The sequence below is a fragment of the Caloenas nicobarica genome, chromosome 7 (genome assembly GCF_036013445.1).
Source record: "Caloenas nicobarica isolate bCalNic1 chromosome 7, bCalNic1.hap1, whole genome shotgun sequence".
NCBI lineage: Eukaryota > Metazoa > Chordata > Aves > Columbiformes > Columbidae > Caloenas > Caloenas nicobarica.
Genome location: NC_088251.1, coordinates 4,770,852 through 4,785,362, shown reverse-complemented (window position 1 = coordinate 4,785,362; position 14,511 = coordinate 4,770,852). Strand labels below are relative to the sequence as shown.

Sequence of the window (14,511 nt, the reverse complement as noted above, 5' to 3'; positions counted from 1 at the left end):
AGCACAATAAATTTGAGATGCAGTTAAATCAAGGCTCTCGAGAGTTGCACACATGTACACACACGTAGGATTAACTCCAGCATCCAAAGGAACTTAAAATTTAGTGCTGCCTTCAAAGTTCCTGACAACATACACAGACATTCCATAGGCAGTAACAACCACAATACCATGATAAAACCTCTGATTTCAGACATACAAACACTCTTGATAATGAAATATGACTATGAGGAACCAAAGTACTTGGAAAATGACTGAATGTGAAAAACTAAAAGCAGAGAGGAATTAAAGAGTGTCCTGGTTCAGCTCTAAAATGAAGTATTTTCAAATTAAGCAGACTGAAACATAAATGCAGTGTTCCTTGCTTACCCAAAAGGTAAACTTACCTTCCCTACCTTAGGAGCAGTTCACTAGTTCCACCTGTTGAACCATATGCAATTAAGAATTAACATGAGGCTTGATTAGAAAGTGTTATTTTATTCATATCTTACAAAAGCAAAGCTTCACAACATGAACTACACTTGATATAGTTATTTCAGAATTATCCTTGTCATCTGAAAACATTCACTACACAATAAAATTTATTTTACAACAGCTTTCATTTTTTTGCATACAAAATATGCTTTTTACACTGAAATACACATTATTAACAAAGCAGGTACTTACAAGCACATACACAAAGATTGCTCAATGAAAAATGCTTCAGCAGGGGATAGATTTCCTGCAGCAGAACATCCATTTGCTGTAGATTTTCAAAGAAGCTTAAAATTATTAGAAAACTTGCCAGTGAAGACTTCTAAATTACATTCCCTTCGTCAAAGAGAAACAAAAACCAAACAAGCAACCCCCCCCTAAACATTCTGGAACAAAACAAATAGCAACAGATCATTTTGCTATGAAACACCATTGGAACATGTCTTCGAGCACAGAGTTTTATTTTAAAATGCCAATCAACATTTTATGTCAAAATCCTCTTCTTCTAAACATTTTATCTGTGAAAAAACCCAATTATTTTTCCCTATTAGCTGCTTCATGGTTGGTTTAAGTATTAACTGAGATATCTACTAAGATCTTCAGCCCTAATATTTGCACGTTCATTGGAATATTCAGTCTCAAAGTAATGTCTGTATTAAGAGTACTATAAATAGTGCATGTTAAAAATATCAACAACTCTACAAAATAATCATTTACAATAAAAACAAAAAACCCCACAAAGTTAATGTTTCACAACTACGGAACTTAACAGAGTCAAGCTATGGAAAAATTTCAGCTCATTCCCAAACTTCCCTGTTAATAGGAGTTAAAATGCTAATTATCACCTTATGATATAAGGATTTGGGTTGGGTTTCTAAAAAAAAAAAACAAAAACAAAACAAAACAAAAAAAACCCACAACAACAACAAACCACCACCAAAACCAAAAGTTAGTGCAGTGGAGCACATGGAGAACTCAATATGAAAAGTCCAAATCCAGGACTCAATCCCAGAGTTCCTGACAAGGATCCCTCACCGAGTGAGATCTGCTTGTGCAGGGGAGTTGTCAGGATCATACTCTAAAACAATTTTCCAGTACTAGTTCTGCTCTTTAAATTAAATAGTACATACAAAATCATGAAAAACTAATGTTAAAATATACCTTCCAAACCTACTCAGCAGACAGAAGGAAATCGATATAGTCAGGGTACTGCTTGGCACAACTGAGCACACGGTATTAGGTTGAAAAATTAAGAATCCCAATCTAGAGCAGTTATTTGGCAGGATCCACCCCGCACCTCTGGCTGCAGGATCGAGGGATCAACACCAAAGGCAGCAGCGGCCTAAGAACCCCCTGCAAACAGGAGCTTGCACAAGGAAAGAAGGAAAAAATATTTTTATCGCTGTTCAACAGTTCACAAATATTCAAGCTAATTTTCTTTTCCTTAGGTATTTCCAAGCAGAAACAATGGTATTAAGTCAGCAGTATTAAAATACTTCTAAACAACAATTTGCCAGGTTTGAGGTTAGATTTTTTTTTTCCCAAGTTCTATTATTAACAACATAGTTTCCTCACAACAAAATATGCCCTCCTGGATGAGGGTGCCTTTTCAATCATATCATATGCAGGCTTCCTCTTGCTACCAGCTGCCTCTATTAGCAACCTGACTATTCTCCTATTTAAAATTTCATTCAGGGCCATCATGGCTCAAAAATCATTTTTCTAAATTGCCAAATCATGAGCCGACACAAAACCAAAAAAAAGTCTATGATGTTTACAGGCACTGCCAGTGAAAGTCTTAATGGATCAGAAACCACGTGAATGGAACAGAAGGATGAAATCTCAAATATTTGTGCACTTGGAGTTTATCTCATCCCAAGAGGGAGAAAGGCTGGAGCCACAAGCCGAAGAGAACTCAGCTGTTGCGATCGGCATCATTCAGTGCTGGAAGGTGCTTCTCAGAGCAGCACCAGTTCAGAGGCTTCCCTGGAGTTGGTAGATCCCAGGAATAGAAGTTTATGTCATCCAGCAAAAGGCAAGGAAAATGACCTCTACAAATTACTAATTGTAATGGTCTTCAACGGTAACATCTGTAGTTCTAATATTGTATTTTAGCCAAATTTAGATTTTAGAATGTCTCAATATGCAATCAAAAGAGAGTTACTGTTTCTACATTGTTCTTTGACTAGAAGAATCATGTATGTTACTAAACCTGTACAGGAGAAGTAACTTCCAACTGGATTCCAGTTCAGTCAAACTTTAGTCCTTAAAATACAGGACTCTCTATGTTCATGCACACAGAGTTGTGGTTTTGCTTATGATATAAGCTTATGCTTATAATATTTTAAAGAGTATCATTAGAAAAATGGAAATTACATTCTGTTTTACAAATCCACTGAGATGGATTTTGAACCAGGCATGAAACCAAAAACATTTTTCAGAGTGATAGCATGTTATCATTCAACTTTACTACATTGGAAATACTTCAACAGCGTGGTTTTGACCTCGTTACTACAAGACTATGTGAAACCAAGAATCCAGTTCCTTCAACTGGTTACTTAAGCACAGAAAATGCAACAGTAGGTAGGTTAGGTAGACAGAAACATAACTGGTTCCCAAATTTCTAATTCATTAAAGTCAAAATTACTTCTAAAGCTGAAATTCTCAGAAGGGTGTTTTTTTCTGCGTTGATCTTAACAGTGAAGTCATTGTAAGTTTTTCCATTGGCTTTGGGAAGCTTTAGCTCCCGTAACAATATAAATTTGAAAAAGCCAAAACATTTGCTATATGGATTCCAACCTCCAACTTGCAGAACATTCATAAAATCTTCCTACATTTAACAAAACGCATTTGCTGCCATATTTTGCTGATAGCGGAAGGGGAAAACGTAAGGAAACTTTAATTTGTCTAAAGTAAGACAAACTAAGGTAAAAGTGCATGTCTAAATACGAGAAAAGTAACAGTTCTTCACTTTTTTGAAACACTACAAATTCCTATGTAGCACATTAAGAGCTTTTATTAATGTTGCTAGGATGTTTTCTTCAGGTTTGTATTAAAGTGCCTGTCTGTTAACCTAGGTGCTTCTAAAGCAAGACGTACAGTATAAAAAAAAAAATAAACATGTGCAATGGACTTCATGTACATCTTTAGCTACCATTTGCCACCTACAATTATTAATCATGATGACTTCAAATGCCTTTCCCCTTATTTCTAGCACAAAAAAGGACAAAAAATCTGGGGCAGGTGACAAGACAAACTGGATTCCAAGTTAGCTGAAGTTTACAATAAACTAGATGATACAACTTTCAAACATCCAGGCAACCTCCCTGTTGTAACTTGGCCCGAGATAAAATTGAACAAATGATTTTTCATTTGTAAACCTCTTGTTTGTTTCTATTAGAACTTCCATCAGCAAGACAGAAATCTAACTGTGCAAATTTTAAATATCTGTACAAATTAGTTTAAGGCAGTCAAAACTTTTAGGGAATATATATTAGTTCTACAAACTCTTTATTATGCGTATTTAAAAATCGCCTCCTTTTACAAAGAATGACATGTAAAATTTTGGTAAGCATAGTTTCATTCACAATAACCTGTTATCTGCTAGTTTTGTGATGAGTTTTAAAAATAATAGTTAGGTTAGTGTTTGAGCCCTAGCATGAAGAGTTTAGAATCTACTAAGCAAAAACTTATTATTAACCTTTACAACAAATGAATTTGTATATGAAAGTTGCTTCTGTTTGTTTTTCTAGTTTGGAGTAGCTGAGTTTTTAAGGACAAGTATGTATCCAAAGTAACCACGCGTCATTGCATTAACCTTTCATATTTTACGGTTAATACATTGCGTCTTGCCTAGTAAATGGTCTGATAATTGCATCCTATGTTTCAGGACACACATCCTGTTTCTATATTTGCAGAATGTTTATTGGGATTAAGTGCAAGCAACTTAAATTTAGCAAAGAAAGCATGTAAATGCATTCCAATTCTTATAGTACTCTCTCATCTTTTTTTGCAAGGCTACAATATAAAATAACAACCACATCTCATACAAAATTTCCCTGGCAAGTTTTACGACAACATAAATTTGCCTCTTTTGTCGAGCTGATTAATGTGAAGATTCCTTACGGGAACGTGCAAGCTTTCCTTCAGCAAGTACGAAAAATATACTGTAATATGTTAAAAAACTAAGTGAAAGCATGTTTTCAGTCAATGTTGACTATGTTGGCCTCTTGCAAAATGGCAAGCAAAGTCATACTTATTTTTACACTTACACCCACATATGTTGCACTGAAAAGGGTTTTCAAATCCATGACATCCCATGTGAATAGTATAAAGGATATTGTCCGCAAAGTACATGTCACAGTGTTGACAGTGATGCAGAAGCTGAGGGTCCTGAACGGGAAGGGTTGGAGCTGGAGTACTTGGCTGACTGTTACTGATGCTGGGAGTACTGGTGTGGGCGCTGCGGTCACTGCTGGGACCAGCCACGGGGCTGTAGTTCCTTTGATTGTGTGCGGGACGAGGATCTGGGCTGGTTGGAGATGAATTTTGAGGAATATTTGCTGCCACAGCTGAAACGATCGCAGGCGCAGCAGGTTGCTGGATCATGAAAGGCTTTTCATCTTGACAGGAAACAACGTCAGGAGAGGCTGGGTTTTGGTTTTCAGGTGGCAAACTGGATAATTGTCCGGCTAACGTGGAGAGCTGGTTTAAAGGATTATCTACCATGAGGTCTTGCGGATCTCTCGGCAACCCACTGCTCTGAGTTGGTTTTGTCATGCTCTCGTACGCTTCAGTCTGGATATTTGGGATTTCGTGAGTGAAATCATTAAGGTAGTCTGGTTTCTGAACCACCATGGAAGGTGGACTCAAATTAATGCATGCTCTTCTGCTGTACCCCAAATTGCTGGTCTTCTTCTGCAAAACCCCCCACATTTTCTTGCTGCTTAGGGAAGACCTTGTACCTTTAATAGGCACCATTTTATGTTTGCGCCTGCGGTGGTGAGATAAGTTGCTTCTGTCACTGCAGCGAAAGGAACACAATTCACATTTGTACGGTTTTTCACCAGTATGTGACCGCATGTGAGCTTCCAGATGACGTTCGTAAGCTGACGCAAAGGGACACAAATGGCATCTGTGCGGCTTCTCACCTGGAAAATTAAAATAGATTATACTATGGCATCTCACAGAGTGCTCGAAAAGGCTCTTCACGGAACGGAAAGCAGCTAACCCGGAGCTGCTGATCAAACAGTTCCATTTCAGCTTCAGTCACTGCTAGTGGTGAGTTTGGTTGGGTATTTGGTGGAAGAGTGGAGTAAATTTAGACACCTCTGCCTCACCCAAGTGACAGTGAGCATAAAAAAATGTGACCAGAATTAGCATAACAGATAACCTGAGCAGGAATTGCAGCAATGATGCCAAGGACTGAATGCAATGATGTTTACGTGGTGCTCTGAACTGGATCCAAACTCTACCTCACCTATAAAGCACAAAAACAGTTGACTACAGGAATGTTTGTACCACCAAAATGTAATCATTCTTAGCGATAACTGTATTTAAACATCAAGGGATGGTATCCTTTTGATATCCTCCAAACATTCCTACTTTTAAACATCCCAGAATTCTTATCTAAATAACCCATATACACATATAAACCCATGTACACTCAAATTAATTTTGAAAAAGGATCCTGTGGCTAAAGATTTATTAAAGAAAACAATAGCCAAATAAACCATGGACAGCTGTGTGCTCTCCCAGACATGACAGTATCAGATATTCTCCTTTCTGATAGGTAAAACTTTGCTCTTCTATTATATGATATTTACAGATATTCACAATCACACTTTTTAAGGTATTTAGAAACTTTCAAACATAATTACAGGCCAACATATTTGTAACGTAACACTTCGCTACTTTTGATTTTCCTTTCATAGACTGATCTTTTAGGTGGTTTTAGATCCAGATCTGCAATGTTATAAATGCCTTAAGGAGAAGACACATGTCCAGGTGCTAAAATTAAACATCATCTTATCTTCCTATCTAGAACACCAGGTCAATTTCTAAATCACAGTTGTGCAACTGATTCTTTTGCCACACAGCAGGACAAACTCCAAAAAAATGTGAGCGGGCTCCTTCTCTTCAGCCTTTAGGTTCTTTTGAAGCATCTTCTATTATTTTAAATACAGGGCAATATATTTTTTTTTTCCTGTGGCTTTCAAAATCCACCTAGAACAGCTGTAAAAAGCCAGAGATCTGAATGCAGCAAGGGCCACTATTACACTGCAAGTACTGTACAGGCCCTCTAAGATGGCACGTGATTGATACAGCTAGTTTAATCCCAGCCAGCAACTGAGCCGCTCCGTCCCCTCAGTGGGATGGGGGAGAGAATCAGACAGGTAAAAGCACGAAAACTTGTGGGTTGAGACAAAGATCGTTTAATAAGTAAAGCAAAAGCCCTGCGCACAGAAGCCAAGCAGAACAAGGGATTCATTCATCACTTCCCATCGCAGGCAGGTGTTCAGCCATCCCCAGGAACGCCAGGCTCCATCACGGATAATGGTTACTTGGGCAGACAAACACCATCACTCCAAACACCCTCCTCTTCCTCCTCCTTCCACCAGCTTTATATGCTGAATACAGTGTGGAATATCCCTTTGGTCAGCTGGGCTCAGCTGTCCCAGCCCTGTCCCCTCCCAACTTCTCGTCCCCCCCAGCCCACTTGCTGGTGGGTGCTGTGAGCAGCAGCAAAGCCCTTGGCTCTGGGTAAGCCCCACTCAGCCGTAACCAAAACATCCCTGGGTTATCGACACTATTCTCAGTGCAAATCCAAAACACAGCCTCATACTAGCTACTATACTATATATAATATATATATTTATAATATATAATACTATATATAATATATATAATATACTATATATAATTAACTTTATCCCAGTCAAAACCAGCAGACCATTTTGAGCATCCCAGTTTGGAATTAGAGCCTGGGATACTGAATACAAGGTTAATTTTTTCCCCTTCATCACTGTCTCTTCAAGAGGAAGGTGAACAGTTTTTGTGCTACCTCTAAGTACCTTATCTGCACCAACTGAAACCATCACTTCTCCATAACCATATATATGTATTCAGATATATACGTACATACACATGTGTAAAGATCTGGAGATTTGGTACAAACAACGATGTAAAAAGACCGATGAATTCCCTGCATTCACAAAGAACTGGTCAATCTGAACGGGCTTACTTCATTCTAAACCCGTTTAAATACGCTGAGATACAGATTTGCATCCCATGTTGCATGACCTTAATACAACGCAGTTGGTAACTACTAAATTGCTGTCAGACTCAGCATGAAGTTAATTCTGCAGCAAGTTGCACTTAATAACAGTTGCGTGATCATGCATGGGTCATAATTACTTTGGCAGATACTTGGCTGCATTTGCCTGCTAACTGTTTACTTACATTGCTCTGAGGCTACTAGTCAGCTATCACTTCCCTATTTTAAAGCTGATTCAGTCACTCTCAGCCTTCACAGTCCATGCAATTCATCTCTTGGCCCTTTGCCACGCTTCCCCATCACGCGTCTAAGCAAAACAACACTCAGGTCTTGGATCTCCTTGGTCTTGAGTAAAAAAAAAGACACAAGAAAATAAACCAAAATTTAAAAAAAAGTCCTTCTTTGTTCCGGAGTCCCCTGTCTCTGCACAAAGAAACAAAGCGGGGCTTCCCAAAGAGCTGTTAAGGTAATGGCAAAACAGTGTTGCCATCAGGACATCATGCAGTGCGGTACTAAAATTAAGGATATTAAATATATTGTAAAAAGGCAAAGGGGAAATGATACAGGAAAACAAAAAGGCCTCCGGCAGTCTGAGGTTCACATCTATATTACAAAACTGAACAGATTAATATTGGGAAATGAACTGTTATCACTGTACAGTTACTGGTATTTCCTCAGGCATCAGACATGTTTGAACCAGTAATTTGGATATAAAGCGTTCGCTGTGTGAAGGTGTGTCCAAATTTCTGAAGCTCTTTGATGGACAGCAGGCTGATATCCCCTGTATCTCTCTCTCACTGCTAACTAGCTTTCTGGAACAGAAATAATTCAGACTGCAAGATTCTGCAGTAGAGTTATGTGTGTCTTCGATTTGGTTACCTTTTCCTAGCACCTTTGTGAAAGTTTATTTGATCAAATGAGTCATATATATACACTCATAACGGGAATACCCACTGGAGCACTGAGACAATAGTCATCTCACATATAAAGCTCTGTTCCTCTCGTATAATGCTAAAAATATATACTACAACCATAAACAACTCAAAATGTTAGCCAAGGCACAAACCCAAAGTATTACGCTTTTGCCCTAAAAAATTAATTTGTGTAGCTTATGGAATGTTTGCTTCTGAATAATGGCCACTGGCTCAGAGATTTGAGGACATTTCCCAGCTTCCCAATTGTTGTTGGAATCTTTCTTGCTTTTTTACATACTATGCTGCAACCACGCTCAAATGCTCATAATCTGCAGCAGGAATTTTTCTGCCAGCTTGAGCCACTTAGTGACCTCTACTCCCTAAAGCAGCAGCAGGGTAAGAAAGCATCCTGAAAACACAAAAGAACTGTTAACCTAAGATGTGAGAATAGACAAGAGGCAGGCAACTTCCCAGGGTAAGAGAAGGAATGCTGACACTATAATACGCCCATTTTGGTATTTAAGGAAGACTTGATTTTTTGCTCTCTAGTATGTCTAAAATTGATGACATTTGATATTAAGTAACAACACATTGTTTCAGTCATTCTGCTCGAGGAACCCCGAGCACGCCAAAGGCATCAAAAAATATCTCAAGAATCAGCAAACACATAATACCAACATCTTCTAGCAGCAAATTATGTTTCCCGTCACAGCTCTAGCAGTCCATCTGCTGATGTTGACAATTAGCCAGTAATAACTGCAAGTTTTTAGATGGCAATAGCTATACGCTACTGAAAATACATGAAATTTTAAAACTGATGTTACTTCTGCAACTTTAAGTACCATTTAAAAGTCATCCTAAACTACGTAGTTCACTGTAGGACATCTGTAGCACTTTCTCCCACTACTTGACCATCATTCCACAAGCTCAGAAATAGCATTACACAGAGTTAAGCTGTTAAAAGGAAATATCTTGCGTTGTCCACATACCATATGAGGCAAATGGTAGGCGAAGCTGTAACTGCTTTACAAAAAACTAGACACAAAAGATGCTCCAAAACACACTGCTGTTTTGCAGATCTGCAGCAAGCCATGGCATTAACTCTGTTGCAAATGCAGGTAACACAAGCCGCGGTATTTTATCCACTACGCAAAATTTCCACTGGGAATCTGAAAACAGCAACAGCTACACACAGAGGCAGCTCACGGTAGCACAAGAGAAGAATTTACAAGATCTTCAGGGTCTGAACCTTAGAACTCTTTGCTTTCTAGTTGGTTGCCATTTTCTACCCCATTACGCATTGTCAAAACAAGCCAACACTGCGCTGACTTTCCCAAAAGACATCCTGGGAGTTACTGTGCAGAAGCGATGGTTCACAGCAAAGCGAGAATCTGACTAACAATATCTGTACTCAGACAGAGCTACAATTACATCCCAGTTACGACAATGCGCTTCCTTCAAAGCGAGTCCCAGAATGCCACCTACCCAAGAGTACTGAAATGATACATTTAGAAGTTCAGGGACAGTCCACACGAGACTGGAAACCTGCAAAAACTTTCATTAGTTGGATTTTCTTTTTCTTATTGCTCTAGTTAACAGTCTTGAAGTCTTCTGTATCGGTGTAACATACTCAGCAGGCGCCAAAGTCAGACTTCACAAGGACTTTTCATTTGTTTTCTCTCATTTGCCAAGAAGTCCGAGCTGACGTCATGAACAGTTTAGAGTATTCTAACCTTACTGCGAGTTTTGTTTTTCAGCTTTATAAACCCAACAGAGGCAAATGCTCTTAAACAAGTCACAGTATTTTTTCTTTTTACTACTGTTAGTAATCACTTATTTGATGATATGCCTTCACATGTGAATATTCTACCAATAAGAAAACTTTATACTTATTATTATGTTTTGTACTTCCTCATCTAGAATGTTGTACAAAACAGGAATATTTTAATAGCTAAACAACAGAGGAAGAAAAGCCCCTATAAATCTCCATGTAGCAGCATGAACCATTTTCACTTTTCTGATTAGCAAGGAAAAACTAAGAGTTACATTTAGGGCCTTTCAATTTACACTGACACTTTCATGCTACGCTTTATTCTCATACATAGTTACTTCAAATTTAGCAGTCTGCAATAACAAATGTAAGTAGGAATTTGCATAATTTAAACAGGTATATGGCACACCTTTAAAAAAAAATAGTCTATTAAAAAAAAAAAACCAAAAACACAACCAAAACCCAGTTCTAATTGTTGAGCAGCTTTAAGAACTATCACACTGCTTGAAGATGGTAACTCCTCACATAAAAATCATAACATTGAGTAAATACCACAACACCTCACAGCAAAGTACTGCAGAATATTTCATACCTGTATGGATTCTGATATGCTCTATGAGCCGTGCTGTTCCTTTGCTGGCATAGTTGCAGTATCGACACTTTAACTTTCCATCAAACGTCCTTTCAAACCCATCCACTAACATTCCTGAGTTTTCGTCCAGTGAAACTTCAACAGAAGGATGATCCAGACCATTCTGATCACCTTCTGTCCCAGCTGTGAATAACACAACAGAGATTTCCGTCAAGAATCAGTGGGATGCTGCCTATCGTGCTGTGAGAATATGCCAAATATCTTCTGCTTCTGCATGTCCTCAGTCATTAAATACACAGAACTATAAGAACAAACTCCGATTAAAACAAAGGTACGTATGCAACTTCTCTGATGTGAAAATGACTATCAGAAATGCTTCCGTACAATTGTCACAGTTTGCACCATTATCTGCATGTAAACAGTGAAGGCATTCTCAAAAAATAAAATTTGACAGCACTGAAATCAGCTTACCTCCCTGAAGAGTCTCTGCTTCCTTCTCTCCACTAACTGATCCAGAAATCATGTTTACATGGTGAGTCTGCTGTGTAAGATATTCCTGAAAATCTTTTACAAAGTCTAAAGGTTCTGGCTTCTTTTCACCCATATTCGCTCTTTACTTTTACAACCTCTTGTGCCTAGAAGGAAAATATTTTCAAATCACAGCTGTCACTGAATTTGAATGCGTTCATAGAAACAAGTTTGGGTTTTGGTGTTGGTGGTTTGGTTTTGTTTTAGTGAAGGATAACTTTTATCATACAGTATGACTCAATACACAAACGTGCAGCCATAAGACTATTAATTTTAGAATTTTTAATTAATTAAAGACCACTAAATACATATTAATCGGGAAATTGGTTTCAGCAACAGTAACATAAGGACAACATCAAATTGGATAAAATGACATAATAATCAAAATCAACATGACACTGTTTGACTTGCCTTTTTTACATGGATCGTACCTGAATTTTAGTTCCCCGCTAAGTAGCAAACATGCTCCAAAACGTACTCCCAACAGGTCAGATGGAAAGCACAGAGCACAGCTTCTTTGCTTTCCCTGGAAGGAAAAAAAAAAAAAAGGAAACGTAAGTCCATTATTCTTCCCAAACCCCGTAAGTTGTAAGAAAAAATCTTGAAAAAATACGTATGATAGAAAGACGGGTTCTAACACTCTATGGCTATAAGTTTTAATAAAGCAATTACTCTTTCAGCAAAACCTTTTCAAAGATTGCATGTACTCCTTTGCGTATCTCACCGAAAGACACTTCTATTTCACTGATCATTTGAATAGTTTCTCTGGCAAACACGTGGCTCCAAAAAATCCCAGAGCTGGGCAAGTCAGTTATGGTGACTGTAATGATGGGAAACCAACTGAATGTTGCTGATCAGCAAAAATGGAAAGAAGCCTCACGGAAAGCAGTATTTCATAGTTCTCCCAAAAATTTCATTTCCTACCCTGCATAAAAGTCTTAATCCACTTGATTATTTTATATTGAAATATTCAGTAGAAGTCATTGGTCATGTTCTTTTCTGGGACTGTAAATGACACACCTCTAGAGTCTCAATTTGCAATTATTTTGTGAAGCTGGAATTTAGGATTCAGTTGGAAAGAGGGTAATGAGTCAGCCACATTATTATTCCTCCAGATTGTAATCAGTAATAATTTCTAATGTTACCTTTTCAATAAGTATATTCTTGTTTTCTAGTAGCTACTAAACAAAACATTAGGTGACCTATAAAAACCCAAGTCCTGAGTTCAAGACCATGTTTAAACACATTTTCCTGTATTTTCAAAGTTATTTCCAAGCATTAGTTCATTTCTGACATCCAAATGACTATGTTCTTTCACACCATACCTAAGTGTGCTCAACTACTCTCATTATTATCACAATTAGTTAGTTTTGAACATAATTTTATTTGTCAATTTTGCCTACCCTCTTTCAGGTGTCACCAGCCTTGTGTAGGCTTAAGTTAATTTGTGTTCCATATGTTTGTGTCTCCTGCAATAAAACAAAGACATCGCGATATGAATTAAAGATACAGAAGAAAAAAAACAGGACGAGGTCATGTAGAGTCTTGACCAGGCCAACTTTCACCAAATTACAATATGAAATAGCAATTTAAAATTAAACCATTCTAAATGTTGAATGGTTCAACACGAAACAACATTAAAGGTCCATGTTTTCACAGAAGAATCTGTGCATCCCTTTGTGTGAGGCACAAAAAATTATCTGATTATTTTTATAATTATATTTGATTTTAAAGAAAATTACACAGAATTTTAAAAATCTAACTGTGGAAAAGACATTATTTGGGGGATCGACTGCATAAAACTTCTTTTCCCCACCTCATTGATTTAATTTGAAAACTTTTTTTTTTTTTATGTCAGTGTAGGTAAGTTACCACAATGTAAGCACTGTCTCAAACCTCTACATTTGTATGCACAAAAGAACCTTCTGTGATTTTTATGTGTTATTTTTTTATAGATATACAGCCAGCAGTTCTCCTTTTCAGGGAAGAGTGATACAGACCACACGCTTGCTACCTCACTACTGCAAACTAGTAAATGCAATTTTTATCAGAAACCTGAGCAGACCAGCTCCTGTTCCATGCACTCGAATTGGCCGCTTACACCAGATGCTCCTTAAGTTCTAATTACACAGAATATTTTCTGCACAGACAACTACATCTTCTACAGCTTTAAGCACAGATGAGTAGAATATTGGTTATTAATTTTCTACAAGGATGCAAGTGCTGGATTTAACACTAGTTACAGGGCTGGTGCGTATAAAGTTGATTACGAAGTGCCATAAGATGCGCGAGGATTAATATTTTGCCGAAAGAATTCTGCTAAAGAAAACAATTCAAGTAAAAGCAGTAGTTTAACAGACCCAGTAAGAACTCACACAGTAATTAATAAAATGACTATGCACACAGGTATGCACCCCATTTTAAGGAAAAAAAAAAAAAAAAGGGAGGCGGGAGGATCTCTCTGCCCCGGTCTCATCTTTCCCAGTGAAAATGACTTAAAATGAACACAAGGAAGGATCCCGAAGGATCCCCGGCCCTTCCTGCTCCTTCTCAGGGAGTTTTGCGGGGGGACGAGGCACCGGCTGCCGGGCCGAGCCCCAGCACCTGCCACCTGCTCCGCCGCCCCCGTCCCGCGCAACGAGCGACCCCCGAATTTCCTCCAGCTTCTCCGGCCCACGCGTGGGCGGGAAGCGACACCCCCGCGGGATCCCCCCCGCTCACGTCAAAGGGAGGCCCCGGCGGGGTCCCCGCGGCCGCCGGGCAGGGGGTGTCGCGGCTGCGGTTCCTCCTCCCGCCGCCCCAGGGGGGTGCGGGCCGCGCTGCCGCCGAGCCCCCTCACAGCGGGGGCTACTCACCGCCGCCGCCCCTCACCGCCGCCCGCCGCCAACGCCGCCATGTTTGTTGTGCCTCCCGCGGCCCGGCCCACCGCAGCCTCGCGAGACCGCGCCGGGGGCGGTGG

General features: G+C 39.0%; 1 protein-coding gene across 1 annotated transcript; it reads right to left on the bottom strand.

Moving 5' to 3' along the window:
- Positions 1-516: 516 nt before the first annotated feature.
- IKZF5 (IKAROS family zinc finger 5) lies at positions 517-14,474 on the bottom strand. The gene is made up of 6 exons (XM_065639459.1): positions 14,408-14,474; positions 12,956-13,021; positions 11,984-12,078; positions 11,496-11,659; positions 11,025-11,207; positions 517-5,621 (listed from the first exon to the last, which is right to left on the bottom strand). Exons 4-6 carry the CDS (start codon positions 11,626-11,628, stop codon positions 4,678-4,680), a joined length of 1,260 nt encoding a protein of 419 aa, XP_065495531.1. The 5' UTR covers positions 11,629-11,659; positions 11,984-12,078; positions 12,956-13,021; positions 14,408-14,474; the 3' UTR covers positions 517-4,677.
- Between the last annotated feature and the right edge of the window lie 37 nt (positions 14,475-14,511).